Source organism: Fundulus heteroclitus, chromosome 2 (assembly GCF_011125445.2).
Source record: "Fundulus heteroclitus isolate FHET01 chromosome 2, MU-UCD_Fhet_4.1, whole genome shotgun sequence".
NCBI lineage: Eukaryota > Metazoa > Chordata > Actinopteri > Cyprinodontiformes > Fundulidae > Fundulus > Fundulus heteroclitus.
The window spans coordinates 21,836,702-21,861,062 of record NC_046362.1 but is presented as its reverse complement, the minus strand read 5'-3'; the positions used below and the strand labels follow the sequence as shown (position 1 = coordinate 21,861,062).

At 41.0% G+C, this 24,361-nt stretch overlaps 1 protein-coding gene across 1 annotated transcript in view; it reads right to left on the bottom strand.

The window, feature by feature from the left end:
- The window catches only part of LOC105935582 (DENN domain-containing protein 5B), a 33,970-nt gene extending 13,415 nt beyond the window's left edge, over positions 1 to 20,555 (bottom strand). Inside the window, exons 1-14 of the mRNA XM_012876080.3 lie at positions 20,229 to 20,555; positions 14,240 to 14,349; positions 12,525 to 13,245; positions 9,559 to 9,746; positions 6,578 to 7,087; positions 6,238 to 6,469; positions 4,357 to 4,507; positions 4,025 to 4,115; positions 3,809 to 3,928; positions 3,550 to 3,702; positions 3,385 to 3,463; positions 3,209 to 3,284; positions 2,992 to 3,120; positions 1,127 to 1,248 (exon numbers count right to left, since the gene is read on the bottom strand). Of these exons, the coding sequence (XP_012731534.2) occupies positions 1,127 to 1,248; positions 2,992 to 3,120; positions 3,209 to 3,284; positions 3,385 to 3,463; positions 3,550 to 3,702; positions 3,809 to 3,928; positions 4,025 to 4,115; positions 4,357 to 4,507; positions 6,238 to 6,469; positions 6,578 to 7,087; positions 9,559 to 9,746; positions 12,525 to 13,245; positions 14,240 to 14,349; positions 20,229 to 20,340 (2,794 nt within the window). The 5' untranslated portion in view covers positions 20,341 to 20,555. The remainder of the gene's footprint in view (positions 1 to 1,126; positions 1,249 to 2,991; positions 3,121 to 3,208; positions 3,285 to 3,384; positions 3,464 to 3,549; positions 3,703 to 3,808; positions 3,929 to 4,024; positions 4,116 to 4,356; positions 4,508 to 6,237; positions 6,470 to 6,577; positions 7,088 to 9,558; positions 9,747 to 12,524; positions 13,246 to 14,239; positions 14,350 to 20,228) is intronic.
- Between the last annotated feature and the right edge of the window lie 3,806 nt (positions 20,556 to 24,361).

The following is a 24,361-nucleotide window of genomic DNA, read 5'->3' as shown; positions in this document are numbered from 1 at the left end:
TATTTACATGTTATTCATATTAAATATACATATAGTATTAAAATAGGTATAGTAGATAGATAAATAAGATATATATATAATAAGATAAATAAATCAGTATAGATATATAATATACATATATATATATATATATTACATATAGTATATATAATATATATATATATATATATAATAATATATATATATATAGTATATATATATATTATAGATATAATTAGATATATATAGATATATATATAATATATATATATATATATAATATATATATATATATATATATTGGGCTGTACAGTGGTGCAAGGGCTGCACAGTGGTGCAGTGGGTAGCGCTGTTGACTTGCAGCAAGAAGGTCCTGGGTTCGAGTACACCCTGGGTCTTTCTGCATGGAGTTTGCATGTTCTCCCTGTGCATGCGTGGGTTCTCTCCGGGTACTCCGGCTTCCTCCCACAGTCCAAAAACATGACTGTTAGGTTAATTGGCTTCTCCAAATTCTCCTTAGGTGTAAGTGTGTGTGTGAATGGCTGTTTGTCCTGTTTGTCTCTCTGTGTTGCCCTGCGACAGACTGTCGACCTGTCCAGGGTGCACCCCGCCTCTTGCCCAGTGAACGCTGGAGATAGGCACCAGCACCCCCCGCGACCCCATGAGGGAGAAGCGGTTTGGAAAATGGATGGATGGATATATATGTTTTTGTATATTGTTATTTATATATTTATAAATGTTATATATATGTATATTTAAATTAATAAAATGCAAAATATTTCAGCACATGACTTTCTCAGTACTTCATAGTTTTAGTACATAACATAAAAGTATATGGCATTTGACATTTTAAAAGTTTTAAGCCCCCTCTGAACATGAGAAAATCCTCGTTATTCGATGCTGTAGCGCACATATTCCCTAGTTACTGGGGGAAAATAGGGAGTACCAATATGGCGGCTGGTGGCTTCAAAGCGACTTGTTCTAACAGCGGGCGATTAGCACTCCAGTGTATAATATAGCTCAGTGGTGGGGACGCATGTTGCTAAACACCACCCAAGCTTAATAATAGTCTCTTTCTGTGCCTTTCAGTGTGACAAGACCCCAGGTAAATTCTGCCAATTTTGCTGGTCGGATTTGCAGGACTTACTGATGGAGGTGAAGGTGCGCGTAAAACAAAGGTAGTCCACAGTGTTGAGGGAGAGCAGGTGGTAGAGAAACTGCTCTCGCTCTTCCTCGCAGAGCAAGAACGCATGAGGTTTATACAGCTGCCTGCAAGGGGAGCAAGAGATGACAAAATCCCTGTCAAACAAGATGCAGGGGAAAATAAAACAAGAACACCTTGACAGTAAGAAAGCAACAGTACAACCAAACAAAGGCTCTGCAGGTAGCCCAGTTTTTGGCTCACGGTTCATATGGAAAAGAAAAGAGACGCATGCAAAAGCATCAAAGTAGCCGGTTATAACTTCTTCTAGGCCAAGTTTACAACTTGATAGATTTCCATTTTTTACTCAAACCGTAACAAAAAAACAAACTGAAAAAAATTTGTTTCATTAACTCTATCGCAGAGCATTGAAAATAACCAATTTCAGTGAGGAAGTACAAAATAAACAGGCTTTAATGTTAACAATCACTGACCTGGTGTGGCAATGTTTGACCACTAGGTGACACCTGCTAAGAACCTGGTGGTGTTTATTTAATGCAGGAGTCTGCAACCTGCTGTTATAGAGCCTGATGGCTTTTTTATGCCCTTCACAGCAGCTTTTAACAAGTTGTCTAGTTTCAACATGTTTTCTATGTGTTTTATGCAGTATCTGCACAACATTTCTCCAGCAGAAAACACTAATGGGACACCAAGTATTTTTGTTTTGTTACAAGTTATGTTGTCACTAGGCTGCAAACTATATGCCCTTTTCTTAAACTTTTACAAGCAAGAAAACCAGAATAAACCTTATTTACCGTGTGCATGTGTTTGTGTGTATATATATATATATATATATATATATATATATATATATATATATATATATATATATATATATATATATATATATATATATATATATATATATGTGTGTGTGTGTGTATATAACAATTTTGTTTAGTTAATAATTGAACATGAAAGTAAAAACTACAAACTAAATCCTTCAGTTTGACTATAAATCAAACAAGTGTATATATGTGTGCCATTTGCCAAACTTTATAAGCTTTCTTACTTGAAAGGGTCTAGACTTACTCTTTTTCAGCATTACATGGTACAAGGTTCGAGCACCAGATTTTGGTTCATTTAACTGACCACTTGTCTATTTTAGGATTCTTTTATTTGTTTTTAAGTCTTTAAATGGCCTCGCCCTCTGAGCTTTTTTCTCGTTCTCTTAGGTCAGCTGACCTTTTGCTGTTACCGTCACCAAGATCCAAGCGCAAGCTGAGAGGGGACCGGGTCTTCTCTGTAGCTGGTCTTAAACTCTGGACTGATCTGCCGCAGTACATAGGACCGACATCTTCTCTGGCTTTTTTAAAATCTCTTATAATAACACATCTTTCTATCTAGGCTTTGTTTGTTTTATTGGTTTAGAAGTTTATGGGCTGGTTTTAACGGTTTACTGTTTGTTAGCGGTGCTTATTAAACAGCTCTATATGCCAATCCACAAGCTAAAAGCAAACATTATGTTATATGATATATAAAATTGACAATTATATGCAAAGTGGAATTACCGTATTTATCCCCTTCCCTCATCACTGTTGCTGTGCCACCACAAACCTAAACTCTGTGATCAAACTCAGCTAAACAAAAAAACAAGCAGGTGGGTGTTGAGCCTCCTACGTGTCTTCATTGCAGCCATTTTCCACTAGTTTGGCAAGGAGTGCTTTGTGGCACCTAACAAAAACTTTAAAAACTCTGATGTGTTGTTATTCTGACTCCATGCATCCATGAATGACAACTGCTCCGTGATGATTTAGTATGAAAACCTGTACCGTTACACCCCTGTCTAATGAAGAGAAATAAATTCGGACCTGAGCAGCTCCTGGTTTGTCAGCAGCTCTTTGAGGTGTTGGGACAGCATTTTCTTCTCCAGAGCCAGATGGATCCAAGCTCTGGCCTGGCCCACCTCAGACAGATCGTCTCTCATAGTTTGGATAAACCTGAAAAGTAAAAAACAAAGATAAGTATGAGAGGTATGAACAAGTTCCAGGATTTCTTTCTGATGATAAAATCTTTGTTTTTAATCACCTCATGTCCTGAATTAACGACCCTCTTGGGAGTAAAGTTCCATCATCAGACAGCCTCTGGTCCAAACAGTTAGATCCTGAACAAAAACACAGAAAACAAAGGTTTAATTAACTTCTTGATTCATTATTTGCACACACACACATAAAGGGAAACCAGCAAAGCTCTGCCTCTTTAACCTGGTACATCAGCTGGTGCTTCCATCTTCTCCTGAGCAGCCTGGCAGTGCAGCAGATGGGACCAGATCGCAGACTTTCCCTGCCCATCACAAACACATTCGCCGCCATCAAACCTCTGCGAGATGTGTCGTGTTTGAGGAGGTCAGTTTAGATTATACGTCTCACCTGTTTGATCTGCATGCCGTGGCCCCAGGTCCTCTCCAGCAGGTCGCACAAACCGTGGATGAGGGTGTTTTCCTGAAGGCCAGTGATGTTGGCTTCTCCCTGACCCAGCTCCACACACTCTTTGCCCATCCGCTCCATCAGCATCCGCTTCGTCTGAAAAGCGTAGCAAAAAAAGGGGTGGGGGGGGGGGGGATCCATCAGCCTTTGATGTGTTGTCTTAAAATGATCAACTATCCGTGTGGAGGATGAGAGCACTCACCTTCAGACGACACTCGCTCAAAAGCCCATCAACAAACTCTCTGTGAGTCTGAGAGACGGCTTGAGGTGACGGGTCGAGGAGTTTTGACTGTCTGATGGTTCTCCTTGTAAAGTTGTGTTTCTATTGAGTTTAAAAAAAAAAAAAAAAAAAAAGGACTAAATAATGAAGCTTCAGAGGTCCGTACGTGTACCTGTGTGCTTCAACACACGCTGATACCTGTTTGGGTTCACTGTCCGCTCCAGAGTGTTCGCCAACCGTCGTCTTTCTGGGTTCAGTCCTGCGCGAAGCTGTGATGCGGCTGGAATACCTGGAGAGACCAAATTAATCGAAATAGATATGTGTGCATTTGTTTTTAGGCTAAGCGTGCCTTAAAAACACATCACTGCCAATATAGTCCTATTACATGCTAAGAATGTGGCGTACACACACAATTATGTTGTCTCTTAAGATCTGAACTTACTTTGTTGCTATAGATCAAATCTTTTTAGCTCATTGTTAAAGTTGTACAGATGGGAATATGAGATAGCCAGCAGAAACCAAAGGCTCACTTGTGTGTGTTGTGTGCTTGTGCAAGCACGTCGGCCTGCAGCTTAGGGAAGTATCCCGGGTGATGCCGACCCTGCCCGATCCTCATGTCCAGCAGGTGGGGGTGTATGGCCGTGTGGTCGGTCTTCAGCAGCCTGCGCTCGATGGCCTGAGCTGTGAGGACAGAAAGAGAGAAAACAGCTTCGTCACCAACTGTAACAGGAAAGCAAGGGGGGGGGGGGGGGGAAAAAACATCTTCGATGTAGGAATGAGAATAAAAAAGCTGTGCAGTTTGTGCAGCAAGGTTGAAACAAGTTGTTGAGTTTGAAGCAGGTTTTACTGTAAAATAAATGCATTGCTCTGGTTATACCATCTTAAGCAATAATGGTAAAAAGGACGAACAAAAGAATCAGTACACCAATTTCAGTTGTACTAGGATTTTTCTGTTTTTTTTAGTGCTTCAAAGATATAAAATGAAAACACTTTGGTACTCCTGCTTGCTGTTTCTAACCCATACATCCCACTAATATCGAGCCAAAGGACGGGTAAAAACGGCAACTCAGGCTCTTTACGTTTAACCCATTTTTGCCACATTCCAACAACAAACTTCAATGCATTTTATTGGGATTTCAAGTGACAGGCCCACACAAAGTAGCACACATTTGTAAAGTGAAAGCAACAGAGTATATGGCTTTCAAAAATGTTCTACAGATAAAAATCTGAGAATTGTGGCAAAGGGTTTGCATTCAGCCTCCTTTACACTAATAATTCTGAATAAAAGGAGTAAAGAGAATCCACCTGAGACTAATTTAGTATAAATCCAGCTGCTCTGTGAAGTCCTCAGAGGTTTTTTTTTTAGAGTACAAACAGCATCATGAAAACCCAGGAACACCGCAGAGAGGTCAGGGAAGAAGATGTGAAGGAATTTAAAGCAGGATTAGGTTATAAAACATCCAAAGCTTTGAGCATCTCATCACCCAGACGAGTAAAGACTATACCACAACTGCAAACTTAGAGAGCCGTAGCCACCTAAACTGGAAATCTGGGAAAGTAGTAAAATATTCAGATAAACAGCAATGAAGCACATTGTAGCTTTAGAGGAGGTGCAGAGATCAAAAGCTCAGGTGGGAGATTATGTTGACAGGACCACCATTAGTCGTGCAAATTAGTCCAAAAAATATTCCTTCTTTTGGGAAGAGAAGCAAGAAAGCCATTGAGAAAGAAATCCCTTATGTTTGCCTAAATTAACATACCATCCTGATGGTGAAACAGGGTGGTGCCAGCATCGATTTGAGGATGATGGGGCAAGGGAGATGGGCAGAATAAACAGAAATATGTAAAAAGATCAATACATGGCAATCCTGGGAGTAAACCTCTTAGACTCTGCAAGACCTGAGAGTGGGTTGGAGGGTCACCTTCGTGCAGGATTAAAAAACAGCCAGAGTTGGCACGGAATAGCTTAGATCAAAGCATAAGCATGCATCAGAATAGCCTAGTCAAAGTTCAGACCTAAATTCATTTGAGATACTGGTGCAAGGTCTCTCCATCCAATTTGACTGAACTATTTTATTCTCTACATGCATAAAGCCAGAAGGGACATGTCCCAAAAGACTGACAGCTGTAATTTCAGCAATATGGGGTTCTGCAAAGTAGTAACCCAGGGGGCTGAAAGCATGTATCTGCCACACTTTTCAGATTTTAATTTGCACATAAATAAATAAAAATAAAACATGTATTATGTCCCTTAACTTGACAATAATTCATTGCTTTGTGTTGGTATGACCCATAAAATATGGTACAGTTTTTGGATGTAAAGTGACAAAAATGGAGTTACTTTGTAATGCACAGTGTGCAAGAACGGTTATTCTAAGAGAATAAGCTGTGAACATGAAGTATTTGAGTACCTGACTCAAAGAGGGTGGTGCATTTTCTGTAAGGACGGTTCCGGGACTCCTCGTCGCTTATGTCGTACAGTCGATCTCGCTCCATGCGGCTGTCAAACAGTTGCTGCAGCGGCTCCCTGTCCACCCAGCGGGATACAACCTTCCCATCCACAAAGGAGGAAAACATGGAGGTCTCCAGGAATCGGGACAAGAAGTGCAAGTGGGTCGCTGGCTGAACTGAGAGGAAGGAACCCTAAAGCAACAATTAAGGCATTGAGATTTGAGCTTTTTCTTCATATGGAAGTAAAAGAGACATACGTATTTGTTTTAGCAGAGTTTCCAGAGATATCAGCTGAAATACCTTGTCAAAGCTGCAGGTCCCATCTCTATTGCTCAACCACGAGTCCAAATCCATAGCGCTGTTGACTATAAAGTCCTCATACCTGCCAAAGATGGCGGCGAAACGGACGGCAAACACCTCCCTCAGCTGAACATTTAACTTTGCAGCCTTCAACTCTTCTTCCTCCTCCTGGAACACGTGTCCCAGCGTCTTCCCTCCCTCCGAGACTTTTCCTCCTCCACATCTCCTTGCCAGAGCCTGGAGCCTTTCCAGCACCTCCAGCTCCTCTCCTCCGAGGTTGCCATTCCTCCTGTCCTCCATCAGGTCCTCCAGCACCAAGCTGCTCAGTCGCGGGGAGGCCGAGGTGGAACTCGTGGTGGTCTTCGCCGCCACTCCTCCCCGTGGAGGGAGTCCAAAACTCATCAGCACCTCACTCAGCTCCTGTGTGAGCTCGGTCTGATTCGGGAACAGGGGAAGGTCCTCTGGGGCTTCCACGCAGTGGTTGTCAATGTCCACGAAACACAGGTTGGCCTGCGGAGCAGAAAAACAAAGCATAGCTCCTCAGTCAGCATAATGGGTTTACCCAGTCAGATTTATATCATGTAGATAACGTGGCTGAGCTCCAATTAGGCTGTGAGATGAAGAAATGTCATTATTCCATTCTTGTTACAAGGATTTTATCATTTGAGGGTTTATCTTTGCAACAAGAGACACTGTGGGAAACATTTCTGTCGGTCTCTAACAATTAGAAACCTGTGTGATAAAATTCATAAATCTGCTGAGAGCATCTTTCGTAAAGTGTAAGAATAGACGGGCCGGGATTTTAAAAAACTGCCTCTGCAAGCAGCAGTCAGCAGCAATGCAACCTTCAGCGGTGACCTGCGACTGACAGTATAAACCCTCTGAGATGTGAGGAGATGCACTGAAGAGCTGCCAGCTGCAGTCAGCTATCTGCAGCATCATCCACCCGGTCTTCAGTTTTAACTATTATATAAACAGGGAAGCATGTTTCTAATTCAGTGATAACGCAAATTTGTTTGCGCCAACACTCAAAATTCAAAAACAACCATATTCATATGAATAATGGTTAAAAAAAAAAAGTGCAGTTTCTCATTTCCATCAATTATTCAGCAAAGCCCATTATTATGGATTTGCCCAGCTCTTCATTTCTGCTTTCATCGCCCCGGAGCGGTCTTACCGCGGCCTCCTTTCTGGGCCAGAACGACTTCAAACAGGATTCAGGGAGACATTCATGCAGCATAAAGCCATCTTGGATGCAAGCGTGGATGTGAATTGAGGACAGCTCTGAGGGATTGTACAGAGCTAATCACAGGCTGGGGGGAGGGGGCAAAAATGGGCTTCCAGAATGCCTAAACATCTCTAGATCCCTATGCATATATCTGTATCCTGAAATTGTGCCTCAACACAAGCAAATGTATTAGCTACTTCTCTCTATCTATAGTTTAATTTGTGCCTTTTCATTTTTTTTCATACCTTTTCACGTTAAAGGCACAATGGTGATATATGGTTTTCAGTGGTTATTAATAATAAAAATCTGAAAAGGGTGTCACTCCAAAAAGAGTAAAAAAACAAAGCAACTGGACTTATTTTCTGTAGTTTGAAGACGTTTGGCTTCCTATCCAGGAAGCTTTCTCAATTCAAAAAGAGACCATGGAATGACCGTGACCTGGATGACGGAGAATCTTCACCAGCAAAAGGGTGTCACGTATTACTATTCAGCCAAATTTAACCTCTAAAATCATCCAAGCATTAGGATAAGAAATCCATGGCAAACTCTTCTTCATCCAATCTGAGCTTGAACAACAATTTGTAATGAAAAACCAAATGTGGCATTTTGGTGGCAGCATTATGCTGTGGGGGTGTTTTTCTTCAGCTGGGACAGAAATGCTGGATCAGCAAAGTGTTGAAGGAAAGATGGACATGGAAGGAAACCTGTTTTAGAGCCTGCAAAGGCTCACCAGGCTTGTCCATCTAATTTGACTATGAGCTATTTTGCAACAACAAAAAAGGGGCGGGGCTTAAACCTTTGTCTCTATATGTGCAAACATGGTAGACCAGGGGTGTCAAACTCATTTTGGTTGAGGGGCCGCATTCAGCTTAATCTAATCTCAAGAGGGCCACACGAGTAAACTCATTGCAAGATTAAATAGAACTAATAAATGTGGACTTGTTGATTTTTATATTAAGTTAATTTCACTTTTACATAATATATTATGAATAACCTCAGCGTTTTTAAGAAAAGTATGTGCAATTTTTACTCAGTTAAACATTTACTTATGCATTATGCATAAGAACTGATCACAGTGATTATACAATGTTGAAAAACATTTATTCACATTTTTTGGAACTTAAAAACACTGTCCTGCATGACAAAATACATCAAACAGATAAAAATTAAGAAATTATTTGAATTTTTCCACACCTGAAGCTTAATCTGCTAATTAAAACACAGCGCCCCTCGTGGACAATATAGGAACTGCATATTTTCAATTAAACAAAGTACATGTTTTTTTCAATAATTGTTTTTATCATTCTCTTCCTTTTATCTTGTGCACTTGTGAAAGTCAAATCTGATGAGCTCTTTGTGGCATCTTATTGCCACATTGCCAGACAGGACACTGGAAAAAAAATAATAATAATACATTTTTTTTTTTTTTTTTTTTATAATGATAATGCATTTAGCCACAGGGCCGGACTAAATTGTTCGGCGGGCCGGATCCGGCCCGCGGGCCGTATGTCTGACACCCCTGTGGTAGACGCATAAAACAATTCAAGCGGCTGAATGCAAGGCATTACATTTTCCAGATTTCCTTTGTGGAAAAAAGTATATAAAAATGGAATAAGTTCCCTTCCACTTCAGAATTATGTGGGACTTTAAAGGTCCACTGCATAAAATCACAATAAATACTCAGAGCTTTGTGTTTATAAAGTCCCAACAGGTGAACAAGTTCAACAGACATGAATGTAAGCACCCTTTTTACCTCATGCGGAAGGTGGAGGGAGGATCGTTGAGCTCCGTCTCTACGCTGAATGCCCATCAGGAAAGGCACTGGGGCATCGAGGAGGTGATGCAGTGGTGTAGAAATGATGGGCAGATAGATGTGCTGCCACTGAAATGGGAACAGCAAAGTGCTGATGCCCTCTGCCACCATCATCAAACGCTGGTAGTCTGATGAGCAGTGAGACAAAAACAGGAATCCATTAGCATGAGTTAATCCCCTGTGTGTATACAGAAAAGAACACCATTTCAAATCATTTAAAGCAACATTTTAAATAACCTGTCAACAATAATCAAATCTCCTTTTTTACATGCTTTAGGGTACAGCACAGGCGACCAAATGAGGACGTAATACTGTCAGTTTCGCACTCGTTACTGTAGTAACATTTGTCCTAAGCCCACATTTTCAGATAGGATTTGATGTCACCCATTCTGGCCCCTGGCAAATACTTACTTGTACTATTCTGTTAACTTCATATACACATAAAGATGCTTTATTGTGTCAACATTTTATGCTCTGTAATTGTAAAAATTGGAGTGGGGTTCTGTTGACACATTATGAGCAGTTAATATCTTATATGGAGTAGCTAACTGTACTGTACTGTTACAAAAATGAGGCAGTCTAAAAAATAAATGTTATTGTGGTTTAAGTGAATGCTCTTTTGTTGATTTTTACACTGCCTTACTTTCCAATCCAACTGTTTCCCCTGACAAGATATGCCTGAATTGTCGTGTTTTGCAGTAGGCCCCAATGCGTTTCACAAATAGAGATTGTTGTTTTATCCCTGCCCTGTTAAGATAATGCATATCTGCCTTGCACTGCGATGGTGTATGAAGATAAGCAGCATTCCAGCGTCGCCATTTTTTACATCTGATAGTATAGCCCTATGAAACATGAGCTCCAGCTGACCCAGGCTGAGTTTTGGGAATGCTCAAAAAAAGAAGAAGTTGGACAATCATGACTCAGAAACTTCACATGTCCTGCACATACAACACTGCCTTAAAAATGACCTGACTACATTACTCAAGCTCAAGTTACACTGTGCAGATGCTCTGTCTGCTTTGATGAACATTTGCCTCAGCATGCAGAATGTTTGACGTACCTGACACATCGGGGGAGTCTATACTAATTGCTGATTTATTAAGCCTAAAGTCAGATGACCATTTGAGGGCACATATACATACATACATAGAGCACTGAACATATAGCACAGTCTGAGGACCATTAAGTTTGAAAAAAAAAAAAAAAACGATTGTGATACACTCACTGACACACCCAAAGTTGATGAAATTAACTTTTTTTTCTCCATATTTTGTCCAAATTTGGGCACAAGGTAGAAAACAGAGACAGTAATGGACAGGCCAGGACACAAACAATTTGTAAGCACTGCAAGAATACTGCAACTGGCTAACAGTCAGTAGCTAGCATGCTACACAGTTGCTAGCGTGCTAAGAAGTAGATGCTAACTAGCATCTGTCTCTTAGCAATTCTAATGGTGCAGAACTAAAGGAGAATTTCACAGTTTTTAAAGGAATCCTGACTGTAGTTGTGCACCACTACCTGTTAATCTAAAGCATATTTTGAGTAACCTGAGAATTTTTACGCTGTACAGAGATTCTTTGAAAATCAGATTGAGATTTATGAAATCCTTAAAACCACCCTAGCAGTAATGTAACCGTAAATAACTCTAGAGTCCTATGAAAAAAAAAACATCTAAAGTTAGAGGGTGGTCATGGTTTGCAAATAGCATTCACATGAATCTCTATATGAAATTGTTTATCTGAACAGCAGAAATCCACTTTTGTTTTGGCTCCAATCTCACTAGCATTAACCTCTGAAACAAATCCCAGTTTCCTCAAAGTGAAGTGTAACCCAGGTAAAAAATACATACATACATACATACATACATACATACATACATACATACATACATACATACATATAGACATAATATTGATATACAATATTAAAAACATATCTTCTACCCTCTGTGTCAAAAGATCACCTTTACGTGTGTCGCCCTTATGTGCTCATGCAGTGTCAGTCACACGCCTGTGCTTTTATTTAAGCTGCTGTGCCATTTTTCCCTTAAGAGTTGTGGGGGACGTCAGCAGGCAGCTGTGGATAGACGGTTTTAGTGCACTGCTGGGAGTTGGTGCTGCCATCGTGTTTTATAACTCAGAGGAACTGGCCAGGTGGATTTCTCTTTAGGAGAAACTGATGGCGAGTTGATGAAATCCTGGCTGAGGCTGTCACAACCCGGCCTCTAATTTCTGCCTGCAGTGTTGTTAATTGCTGAGCATCAGCTCCAGCAGTCAGACTTAACTTCCCTGTATGCACTAGTACATTGGTTCTATTTATCGCAATAATTGCATCATATTAATAAAATTAATATGGGCGAGCAGGTGGAAGAACCTGTTACAGGAGACACTAAGACGGTCAGCTACTGCAGGTACGATACTGACCACTTGTAATCTCTCAACAGAACCCTACTTCAAATAATCTAAACTATCTCTTTAAGTGCAGCTATTTGTTTAAATCAAGCTGCCTTTCACAGCAGACATTCAAAGTTAGAATTAATAACATTAACAATCTCTTTAAAAAAAATACACTCTCATTTTAATGATACAAGACTACAGCACTTTATTTGTTTGAAGACTGCTTAATTAGCTGTCAGACAGATATGCCGCACGTATGCAAATATGTTTCACTGGGTAATTTGTAAGTAATAGACAAAAGCTTGAAAAAATGCTTTTATGTAGGCACTTCAGAAGACATCTCTCCATCTGCAGATTAGATTATCAATGTAACCTTGCAAATTTTCTAAAAAAGTATAAATAAAGTAGCAGAACACAAGCAGCTAAATTTTATTTACCCTTTCAGATCTTTTTTTACTGTCGAATAAGAAAACACAAAAAAACATACAACAAACTGAATAATTGACTTACCTTTAGAGTACAGCAGGACCTGTGTCTCCAGCAGTGCACAGGTGAGAAGCTTAACCATATTGTCCACACCCAGCAGAGAGAACGCCTCTCCCAGAGGATAGTCCCCCAGGGGAAGCTCCCCCGGCCCGGGCCGCTGGCATACAATGGGGCCCTGCACCCCGTGGAACCTCAGTGAGCGTCCAGGTGGAGGCAGGGGCACCTCGTACAGGATGTTGTAGACATAGCTCTCTAGAGGGAGAGGCGGAGCGGTCTGGGACGTCACGGCCTGGTGAAGCTGAGACAAAAACTGTCGCGAAGCTTGCAGGAAAGGGAGCGGCGTGATGAGGCAGAGGGCTTTGGACACGTACAGGGTGTCGCGCGCCGCGTCGAAGGAGCCCACGCAGCCCACGCAGCCTGAAACCCCTGACGCCAAGGACTCTGCGTCCGACTCCTCCAAGCTGCTGGCGAGTGAGTCCATGCTGGAGGTGGAGGGCGTGGAAGCGGAGGACGACGTGGAGGACGAAGGCGAGGAGGCGGACGAAGCGGAGTGGTGCTCCACGTGGTGCATCTGATAGAGAGTCTGCATGGCTGTGATAATCTGAGGACTAGTCACCTCCTCGTAGAAGGTGTGAACAAAGCCGTAGGAGCGCGTTCCGTCATCAGAGGCGATGGTGAAGGAGTGAAACTGTGGGTCGAGGCTGTCCGCTTGTGTGCGGAAGGACAGACCTCTGGGCAGGCAGAGCTGAAAGCAAAGAAAGAAGCAGGATTTAAAAGTTAATATTAAAATCTGACTCAAATCTAAAAGCAAAACGCTTTTGCTGGCTGACATTAATTAGGGAGGACTTTTTAAGGGATGTTGCTGACACATGTATTGATTTATCTCTATTACACCGGTACAACTTTTAATAACAGCTTGTGCTTCAAAGGCCTCTTAATAATTATCCATATGGATTAAAATGTACCTATTGGCAACCTTTACAGCATGTACCCCCCCCCCCCCCCCCCCAATTTATGGATGGATGGATGGACAGTTTCTAACACCCTAACACCTGAAGTGTTATCTTGCTCATAATTTTCTCTGAGTGACAGTTTTCTGTCATTATCACTTTAAAAGGTCATTATCACTTGATGTCTTTGCAATCACGGCCCCCAAAATAGAGCATAGGTGCATCTTAAAAAGTTTGAATACTGTGGAAATGCTTAATATTTGTTGTCACTCATTCCAAAAAAGTGACGAGAATGAAAACCCAAACTTCTGCGTCTCTTAAAATTCAATTCAATTCAATTTTATTTATATAGCGCCAATTCATGAAACATGTCATCTCAAGGCCCTTTACAAAGTCAAATTCAATCATATTATACAGATTGGTCAAAAATGTCCTATATAAGGGAACCAGTTGATTGCATCAAAGTCCCAACAAGCAGCATTCACTCCTGTAGAAGCGTAGAGCTACAGGGAGAGTTGTCTGCATTGTCCATGGCTTTGCAGCAATCCCTCATACTGAGCAAGCATGAAGCGACAGCTAATAAAATTAGAATATTACATAGGATCAAAAAGGAAACAGAAATGTCAGACTTCAGAGCATGAATGCACTTCAAATAAGATATCCAACCTGACATTTCATCCGAGCAGTCCTTTTAGATTGCAGTGTTGCAAACATTGATATTGCAGTGATGACCGGGATTTGATATATTGTGCTGCTCTAATGTGCAATCAAACACATCCAACATCTCACCATGTTCACAGCATCCCTGTTGAAGGGGTTCCTGTCCGTGTTCTCCGGGTAGTGCACCAGAACCTTTGACTTGAAGGACCGTCGAATGGGGCTCTGCTCAAAGCTCTCGCCTGACAGAAAGACAAGGAGGTGAAAGGCGTTTTTTATAACCGTGGAGGAAATCTGGCCTTGATTAGTGCTGAATCTGAAGTTATAGCGGTGCAGAGAAGAGGACAGGTCAGCGTATGACAGCAGTTTTGATTCATAACTCAGACTGGACACCCTTCCCTGGTACGGAAAGGACACAGAAAGCTCGTTTCTTGTGTTGACAGCAAGGACAATGCTGCTGTAAACATGGAGGAAGGACCCTGGCAAAGGTTATGTAACTAATTATCATGAAGACAGACAGACAGTTGGGGGAAGGGGGGGGAATTATACGCAGTTCCCCCTTTATACTCTGCAGCACAAATTTCTGCGCTTACTCCGCTCAGAATGAATAAGTTAATATCAGCGTATGCACTGAATTTTATTAATCTATCTTATTTCTGCACACACACACACAAAATTACAGTACATGCACATATCCTTCTGCAGCAAGCATCTTGTATAAGCGTCCAGCTCTGATTCTGAAGTGCTTCGTGAACACGAGTGGCGGAAAAAAGAGACGATACATTTAAAACGGCCCAGAGTGCATAATCAGCTGAAGTACTTCAATTATTCCCCCACTTTCCGACGGTATTTATCTAAAAAAAAAAAAAAAAAAAAAGCGCTTATCACAAAAACTCAAAAGACATTTAATGGCATTTGTTGCACAGCAGGAACCAGATACGCCTCTAGCGGCAGCTTAACGTCCTCCTGTCTGATGTGAGGTGTGACGCACTCGCTTCCCCCGTTCAGGAACGTCCACCTCACCTGCCTACAAAATGACGCACAGGAGCCCGAGACAGGAAACCGCAGCATGGAGCGAGAAAAGAGCAGCACTTTACGTTAGACTGAGTCAGTCTGGTGGCTGGGAGGCAACAATGGGAGAAGCGGAGAGACGGTGCTCTTTACTAACGGTACCAATTGGAGCGGGAGATGGCTTAGAGGCGAGCATCAGAGAAAGACACAGTGTTTCCATGGCACCCATTTCCGCCCCGGCCTCTAAGACAGCCATTAATCTTAAAAAATCGCTCTCTATATAGAAAAATAACAAGCTTTTTATGCCTGTCATCAGTTACGTCATCTTTAGCTGGCACAGTTAAAACCCACTCGTCTCCCGATGCATGTTCCCACAGAGGAGCTGGCGCAGACAACATAAGGAACGCGTGTAGATGTGTTTGACTGCGTAACAGAGCAGAGGGAGGAGGAAGGAGGTTTGTTTTAGTGTTTGAATGAAAGACTAAATATCTGTTTCTGTTAGGCTGTAATTACCAGCTCCTGTACATACATACAAACAAAACATACAGTGGCCCTCGCAAAGGTTTTGACACCGTTTGAACTTTTCCAAGTTTTGTCAAATTACAACTTCGAATTTGTGTGTGGACCTTATTTGGACTTTAATGAGCTAGAAGAACAGAAGCTAGTGCTTAATTTGGTTGTGGAAGGAAAATGAGACATACGGTTTTTCAGTTACTTTCCTCTTACAAATATGAAATAATAGCATACGTTTGTATTCAAGCCCACCCAGAGACAATACTTTGTACCACCAGCCAACCCAGAGACAATACTTTGTACCACCAGCTTTCATCGCAGCTACAGCTGAAAGTCTTTTGGGGTATGTCTCAAATTGGTTTTCATATCTTATCTGTAAAATTCTATTCATAGTAATATCCACCTGTATATTATATTCGGTACATATCCAGCTGTAAATTTAGTTCACAATACTAGTTATCTATATATACTATACTCATAGGACAAATCTATCAGTAAAATTCAGTTTAAAATAGTATTCACCTCTATATTTATTCAGTAAAAACCTATGTCCTGTACTTATGGAACCATTGGACAGATTGAACGGAGAGTATCTGTGAGCTCCCATTTAAATTAATTGCCACAGATTCTCGATTGGATTTAGGCTTGAAGGTTCAACCATGAATATACACTGAAGGAGACCTCTCCATGGTAGCTCTGGCTGTATGTTTACGGTTGTTGTCCAGCTGGTAGGTACATCTCCCCCACCAGGTTTTTCTTCAAGGATTGCCTCATAAATTGCTCGATACGTCCTCCAATCAGCTCTGACCAGCAACCATACTGCTGCTGATGAAAAGCAGCTCGACAACATGATGATGCCAGCAACAGGTTTCCAAGTTCAGGATGACATCAAGCGCTTTCCCCGAGTATAGGATTTCGAATTTGGATCCAAAGATTTTGTTTTATCTCGTCCAACTCCAGCCTTTTCATCCACATCTGCTGCCTCCCCTACATGGCTTGTGAAAACCTGTGAACAGACTTCTTATGGCTTTCCTTTAACAATGGCTTTCTTCTTATCACTCGTCAAAGTCAGATTTGTGGGGCCCACCAATAATAGCTGTTCTGTCGTCAAATTCTCTTAACTGAGCTGTGGATCTCTGCAGCTCCTCCAGAGTTATCATTGGTCTCTTGCTTCTTAAATTAATGCTCTCTGCAGCTGGGTTGTCAATGAAATGGTGGTCATGTCCCTATAGGTTTGCAGTTCTGCAATAATCTCAGTTTATTCAGGACAATAGATTGAACAGTGCTCCATTGGGTGTTTAAAGCTCATTCTTCAACAAGCTAGCTTTAATTTAACCTTCTCTACTTTATCTCTGACCTGTCTGCTGTGTTTGTTGGTCTCCATTAGACATTTTCTCTCCATTGTTCTCCAGAAAACCTCTAGAAAAGCCACATTTTTACTGAGATTGAATTACACAAATTCAAGAATCTGTTCAGGATTTTATTTGAGGGTATCAGAGTATAAGGGGATGAAAACAACTGCACATCCAGATTTTTGTCTGAAGAAATCTAAACCCCATCAATCGCTTTCTTTTAAGTTCAAAATGATCCACTAATTTCTGTTGATATATCACTTAAAATATCAACAGAATAATTAGGAAAAGGTTGTTCTAATGCAACGAAAAGGTGAAATTGTTTGAATATTTTTTGCAAAGCGCTATTGATTGTACCTCAGTTTTCTTTTTTTTTACTAGCACAGAACATCTGACCAAAAACATGGACTCAGAATAATAGAATTATGCATGAGAAGAAAACCATACGGAAAGAAGATTAAAAACGACAAAAATGCATTGATTTGTCTCGAGTGAATTAAATATCTGCCCGTCCACTGAAGGTGAAGTAAAATGTAAAACAGATCCATTTTGTTGTCCCTAGGAGATTAGTGTCAGGTTTCTCAGAATATATATTTAACTCAAGCTGCATTTTCTGCACACAGGCATCAGATCTATTATTAGACAAATGGTTGCATCTCTGCAGTCAGCTTTACATTTTAAAGTAGCTCTGTGTGGCCAGAGAGATCTCGCCCTGCCGCACTGATGTCATCCCTTCCCCCCCTTCTGTGACGGCCACCGAGCCCAAAGCCTCGGCCGTGCAGCATTCCAACAGGCAGTGTCATGTGAAATTTGATTAGGCTGCAGAAAACACAGTGCCATCTATTGAGAAGCTAACAAGAGCAGATTGTCTCTCGGTGGGCTTTCACTAATTACACCAACGCAACAATTGGAGACACAGTGTTGCGTCATCCTGGCTCGCACAAGACATGTGCACACGACTTTTTAAACTCTGCATGTCTGGATGCATGCGTATAAAAGGGACAAAAAAACACACTCAGACACAGACAGAAATCCATTGAAAGGAGCAGGAGCAGAGCCCCCCTGGCCTGCTGTTACATAAGGAGATTGGGGGAGCTCGGATATACAACCAACTGGTATGGTCGCTCGCTGCAGGGGGGGTCAGGCCAACTGGTTAGTTAAAGCTCAGAAAAATCTACAGCAGAGCTTTGCAACCAACTATTAAAAGCCTTTGCAAAAAATAAATAAAAAAATATCTATTCGGATTAAGGCTCCAGTCACAAAAACATTTGTGACTGATAAAAAAACAAAAATTCTTCCATTTATTTAGCCACATTACATTTTCCCAGTGACATATTGCAATACAGAAACACAGATGGAGGGATTCTGTGGATTATTATTATTATCATTTATTATTATTATTATTTTATGTGTGTGTGATTTTATAAGTATATGTCCAGACACATGTAGACTATTTTGAGCTAAACGTTCAAATGTGAAGGAAGGGATTGTGAAAAACCCTTAAAAATTTTACTTTAAAATGTGTCTACTGGTAGCCTCCGACTGTTTTTCCTCCACAATTTGCTCTGATACTGGTTTTACTGAACTGCAATGTTTAGCAATAATTTCACCTAAAGGCTGGTCCAGATCAGATTTATCTACCAGTGTCCAGTTCACGATTAAAGATCTTCCACACACTCCAAGGTTAGTTATGGAGTGCCACAGGATTCTGTGCTCGGGCCAATTCATTTAACGTGGACAACATGGGATCGATATCTATTGTTGCATAAGCACAATATTCAGCCATATTTATCAGTAAAGCCTCACAAAGGAATTCCCTTACTTGGACTAAAAGCATGCCTTACAGACATAAATATCTGGAAGACTTTTTATTTCTGGCTTTTAAACTCAAAGTAAAAAAAGTCCCGCATTCTTTGGACCAGAGCGTCTGGGAAACAAACGTGACAAAGGAAGAGCTTTTCCCGCTTGGACGTAGCGTTCACAGTGAAAGACCCACGGTGGCGAGACTGTACTGATCTCTGTAGCTTCCTGTCCGTCTCTGTGAAGGGAGTCTTTTTTTTCCTGTGTTTTTTGTTTTTTTTGTCAAAACTTTAAGTGGAAAACAATGGCTGTGTATGTCAAAAACGGAATTCAGAAAAATAAAGCACAAACATTTAATCTGAAAATGCTCTTTAACTGAAGTACATGCGGTGCTGATTAATTTAATGACCAGATTAATTAGGCAATTAGGGTTCTTCAAATGATAGGACAGTCTTAGATTGACCTAGATTTAAAGTTTCATTAATGACGCAGTGCCATGACGGAAGCCAAAACTGTCTGCTCATAGTCAACTTTTCCCCCCCAGGAGCTGCTCTAAATGATAGTGGGATGATTGTCGACAGAACTACAACCTGGAAGTGACGTTGAGGTTATTCAACACACTCTGTTCTGTTTCCTCACAAGCCTTCAGGACAGAGGCCGACGTCACAAAAAGAAACCTCGACAACCAGTTGAAAATGATAATATCCCTCTCTGCTTCTGTCACCCACTTCCTGTCCTTCCCTTCTCTGTCCGACGCTAAATTTGGTTTAGATAACCGAATTCCAGGTTCGTGTCTGCTGGATACAAAGAAGCCATAACATGGATTATTATCTGCCCAGAACAGACCGAACCGAACGGCACGGCTCATCCTGCCTTAACCCTGGACCTCTCGGCCTTCGTTCTCCAGCTGTGTTCCAGCTCCGTCGTGCAGGACAGGATGTTGTTGTTGTTTGTCTGTTCTCTGCTGTTCCTGATCCAGGATTTTAACACTGGATGACTTGCAGAAAACAGAGAAATCTCCAGGACTCCTCTAACTGCCGCTTTGGAAATATGAGGAAAATATGAGAACTGCACCTTGTTTTCCTCAAGGAGAGGAGTAAGACAAAAGGAGATGGAGGGGAAGAAAAGGCAACATGAACTGTCACTGCAAATCCACACAAACTGATGTACTCAGAAATATGCCTATTCTGTTTTCTAAGATATTTGTGTCGTAGGCTATGTATGGATATTTTTTTAAAACGCAGTATATAAGTGATCCTACATGTTGTTACATAAACACAAGCATATTTTCTTTTTCCAAAACATGGCATCCACACAAATAACATTCCCAAAGGCGCAGCCAGAAAAAAAAAAACACATTCTGAACCCAAACGAGCCTGATTGAAACTGGCATCCTGTTTGGACCGTATATAATCCCGCATTAGATCACAATCTGGGGCATTTACCCGCTCCGTCGTCCGGCTCCAGGCCCGTCTCGGTGTCCACTCCACACACGACAAAATAGTGGGCGAAGCGGCAAGAAGCCGACCCACCCGTGGCAGCTGCAGTCCCGCTCATCTCTCGACGCGTTGATGGTGTGACAGCGGCGCGCTTTTCTTCCACTGGCTACTTGTGCCTAACGCTGCGGCTTTTCATGGCGCACCGGGCTCACTATCCGAACCGTGCCGACGCGCTCGGGCCCGGCAGTGCGAACTGTGTGATCCGCGCTCTGACTGCGATGGAGTCCGGACCATCCAGCGATGGTCATCACGTTTGTTCACAGGGAGGAGGAGGAGGAGGAGGGCTGGGGGAGGAGAGAGAGAGAGAGAGAGAGAGAAAGAGAGGGAGAGAGAGAGAGAGGAGGGGGAGGAAGAGAAGGAGGAGGAAGAGGAGTGGGAGGAAGGAAGGGAGACAGACAAAGACCAAACCAACGCGTCTCCACTAAATCTGCCGCATGTTTTCAAAAGCTTTCTTGTTCATATCCACGCCACAGATAAAACATGTATTTATAAACCGTGTTTTTAAAATGCGGCTCTTTAAAGACATATGTGAAATAATGAGTAAGAAAAATATGGGTTGCGCAAATAAGACTAAATAATAATAATAATAATAATAATAATAATAATAATAATAATAATAATAATAATAATAATAATAATAATAATAATAATAATAATAATAATAATAATAATAATATAGCTATTGGAAAATTATGGCTGTTAAAAAAACATTTGCCCACTTGTAGATTCCTTCTCTTTTTTTTTGGCTCTTTTCCTGCTTAATATTTTGAGTTCATCAAACTAATTTTAATGTCAGACAATAACCTGAGGAACAATGTATTTTTCCAAAACTTTTACTTATTAAGGGGAAACTGCTAATTAAAACAACCTGCCAGTCCACAAATCACTTAGCCTGAACGTGTTTGATAACATGAAGTAGGCGAAGAGATCTCAAAAAGCAACAGATCTTGCCTGTGATCTAGAGAAATTCAAAACCAGACAACACACTTGTTGACATCTGTCAAGGATACATAATTTGGAGAAACTAATCAACTTAACAGTCATGTTTTTGGACTGTAGGCAGCAGTCGGAGTACCTGAAGAGAACCAATGCATGTACAGGGAGAACATGCAAACTCCATGTAGAAAGACCTCCAGGCCGGGATTCAAACACTGATCCTTGTTGCTGTAAGACAACTGCACCGCCACGCACGTCAGTGTTAATGATTAATAACAAGAAAGAAACTGGGCAAAACTAGCAAGTTCAACATTGAAAACAGAAAGGTCAGTCTTACATTTGCCTATCAAACATCTTCATGATCCCCAAGACCTTTGGGAAAATATTCTGTGGACTGACAAGGCAACGGGGTAACCTTGTCGAAGGTCAGTTGCTCTCGTTAAGACTAAAACAGCTTTTCAGAAAATGAACAGTCTAACATGGTGGCGGTGTGATTGCCCATGGCTGCTTTGCCTCCTCATGAACCGGATTACTGAAGGACCTGCAAATTCTTTTTTCCACCAAAATATCCTGAAGGACACTGTCCAGATGGCAGTGGCCAACTCAAAGTCTGAACTGATTGAGATGCTGTGGCATGACCCTAAACAGGCCTTTAATCCTCAAAACACTTAAATGCGACTGAATTAAAAACAGTTCAGCAAAGACGAAGGGGCGGACATCTCTCTCAAGTGATGTAAAAGACTAACTGGTGAAGAGGATTGATGGAAGCTGTTGTTATGGTTAATGGCCTCACTGGTTATGATAGTTTTTTTTGTATCTGTAAGTAAAATCATAATTTGAGAAATGCTTTTTTATTTAGTCTGGTTACTATTGTCTAATAATAATAAAAAGCTGGGGGGGGGAGTACTTTTTCACAACACTGTAACTCATGATTATTTTCAAAATCATACAAATATCTTTTTTATTATCATAGTGGGGGAAAAATAGACTTTCACAGCTTTTTAAATTTCCTTTATCACTTAATCAGGATGGCATTAACTTGGCCTCTGGTAATAAAGTAAAAAATCTTGGTGTTATTTTTGACCAAGACATGTCATTTAAATCCCAAATTAAACAGGTTTCTGTACAGGAGTGATGCTGAAAAACTAGTCCATGCATTTGTTACTTCAAGGCTGGACTATTGTAATTCCTTACTATCAGGAAGTCCACAAAATGCTGTTCAAAGCCTTCAGCTGATCCAAAATGCTGCAGTAAGAGTTCTGATGAAAATCAACAAGAGGGATCATATTTTTCCTATTTGAGCTTCCCTTCATTGACTTCCTGTTAAATCGAGAATAGAATTTAAAATTCTCCTTCTAACGTATAAAGCCCTTAATAATCAAGCTCCATCATATCAGAGCTCTGATTACCCCGTAAGTTCCTAACAGAGCACTTCGCTCTCAGGCTGCAGGTCTGCTGGTGGTTCCTAGAGTCTCTAAAAGTAGAATGGGAGGCAGATCCTTTAGCTATCAGGCTCCTCTCCTGTGGAACCAACTCCCAGTTTTGGTCCGTGAGGCAGACACCCTGTCTACTTTTAAGACTAGGCTTAAAACTTTCCTTTTTGACAAAGCTTATAGTTAGAGTGGCTCATGTTGCCCTGAGCTACCTCTATAGTTATGCTGCTATAGGCTTAGGCTACTGGAGGACATCAGGGTCTAATTTTCTCACTCCAATTTGCATTGCTTGTCATCATTTCAGCTTTTAACTTTTTGTTCTCTCTCTTTTTCTTCATAGTAGGTACACCTGTTCTGGCGTTCTGTTAACTGTGACATCATCCAGAGAAGACAGATCACCCGCTATTACCATCTAATGTAGAACAGATTACTAGATCAATGTGTGCTTCTGTGCTTTTTTGTCTGTCTTATTGTGTCTCTGCTCTGTCTTTTCTAACCCCCAGTCGGTCGAGGCAGATGACCGTTCATACTGAGCCCGGTTCTGCCGGAGGTTTTCCTTCCCGTTAATGGGGAGTTTTTCTTTCCACTGTCGCCTCATGCTTGCTCAGTATGAGGGATTGCTGTAAAGCCACGGACAATGCAGATGACTCTTCCTGTGGCTCTACGGTTCTCCAGGAGTGAATGCTGCTTGTCGGGACTTTGAAGCAATCAACTGGTTCCCTTATATAGGAAATTTTTGACCAATCTGTATAATCTGACCCAATCTGTATAATATGATTGAATTTGACTTTGTAAAGTGCCTCGAGATGACATGTTTCATGAATTGGCGCTATATAAATGAAATTGAATTTAACTGAACTGAATTGATCTGGGAAAAGACAAATTCCAGTTTTATTTACGTCATATACAGTATATACATATGTTTAAGATGTAAAATTACTGTATGCCTACTATCTACATGAAAGGCTAGACTGTTTAAATATAGCCTGTAAAATGTTAAAAGAATCAGAAACCTTTTTCTGGGATTCAAAGGTGAAAATATGTTCATCACTGGCACCCTCATAGTTTTCCTGCAGTGAAAAGTGAATATGATATATCCAGTTCCGACTTGCATTTGAACCCAGCATTAATGTTGACCTTGTTTTACTGAACAGTCGTGTTTAACAACATCTGGCAGTGACCACCAGGCTGGTTTAGATCATATCTGCCCGATGACCCCGGTGTGTTAATGTAAATCTAACTGGCCTAAATCTGAGCACGTCTTCTCATGCTAGAGTCACCTATAGAGTACAACAGGGATCACTATTAAAGTATTTCTGATTCTGATTATTCACTCTACTGTATGTGCTTTCACTTGGCAAATATATTCAACCGCATGAGATACATTTCCATCGTTATGCTATTGATGCTCAGCTATATTTATCCATAAATGCTGTTGAATCAAATTAGTTAACTAGCTGAAGCATATATCGAAGACATGAAAGTCTGGAGGATTTTCAACGTTCTGCTTTTACTCTCGCACAAGATAGATGTTATCAACTTCTGATCTGAGCATCTGAAAACAAAAGAATAATTTACACTTGATGTCATTAAATTGGCCTCTAATATAAATAAAATAGACAGTGAAATGCTTGACTAGAACATGTCCTTTTAATCCCATATAAAACGTATTTCTGACATCCTTCCTTCACCTGCCAAATATTGGAATAT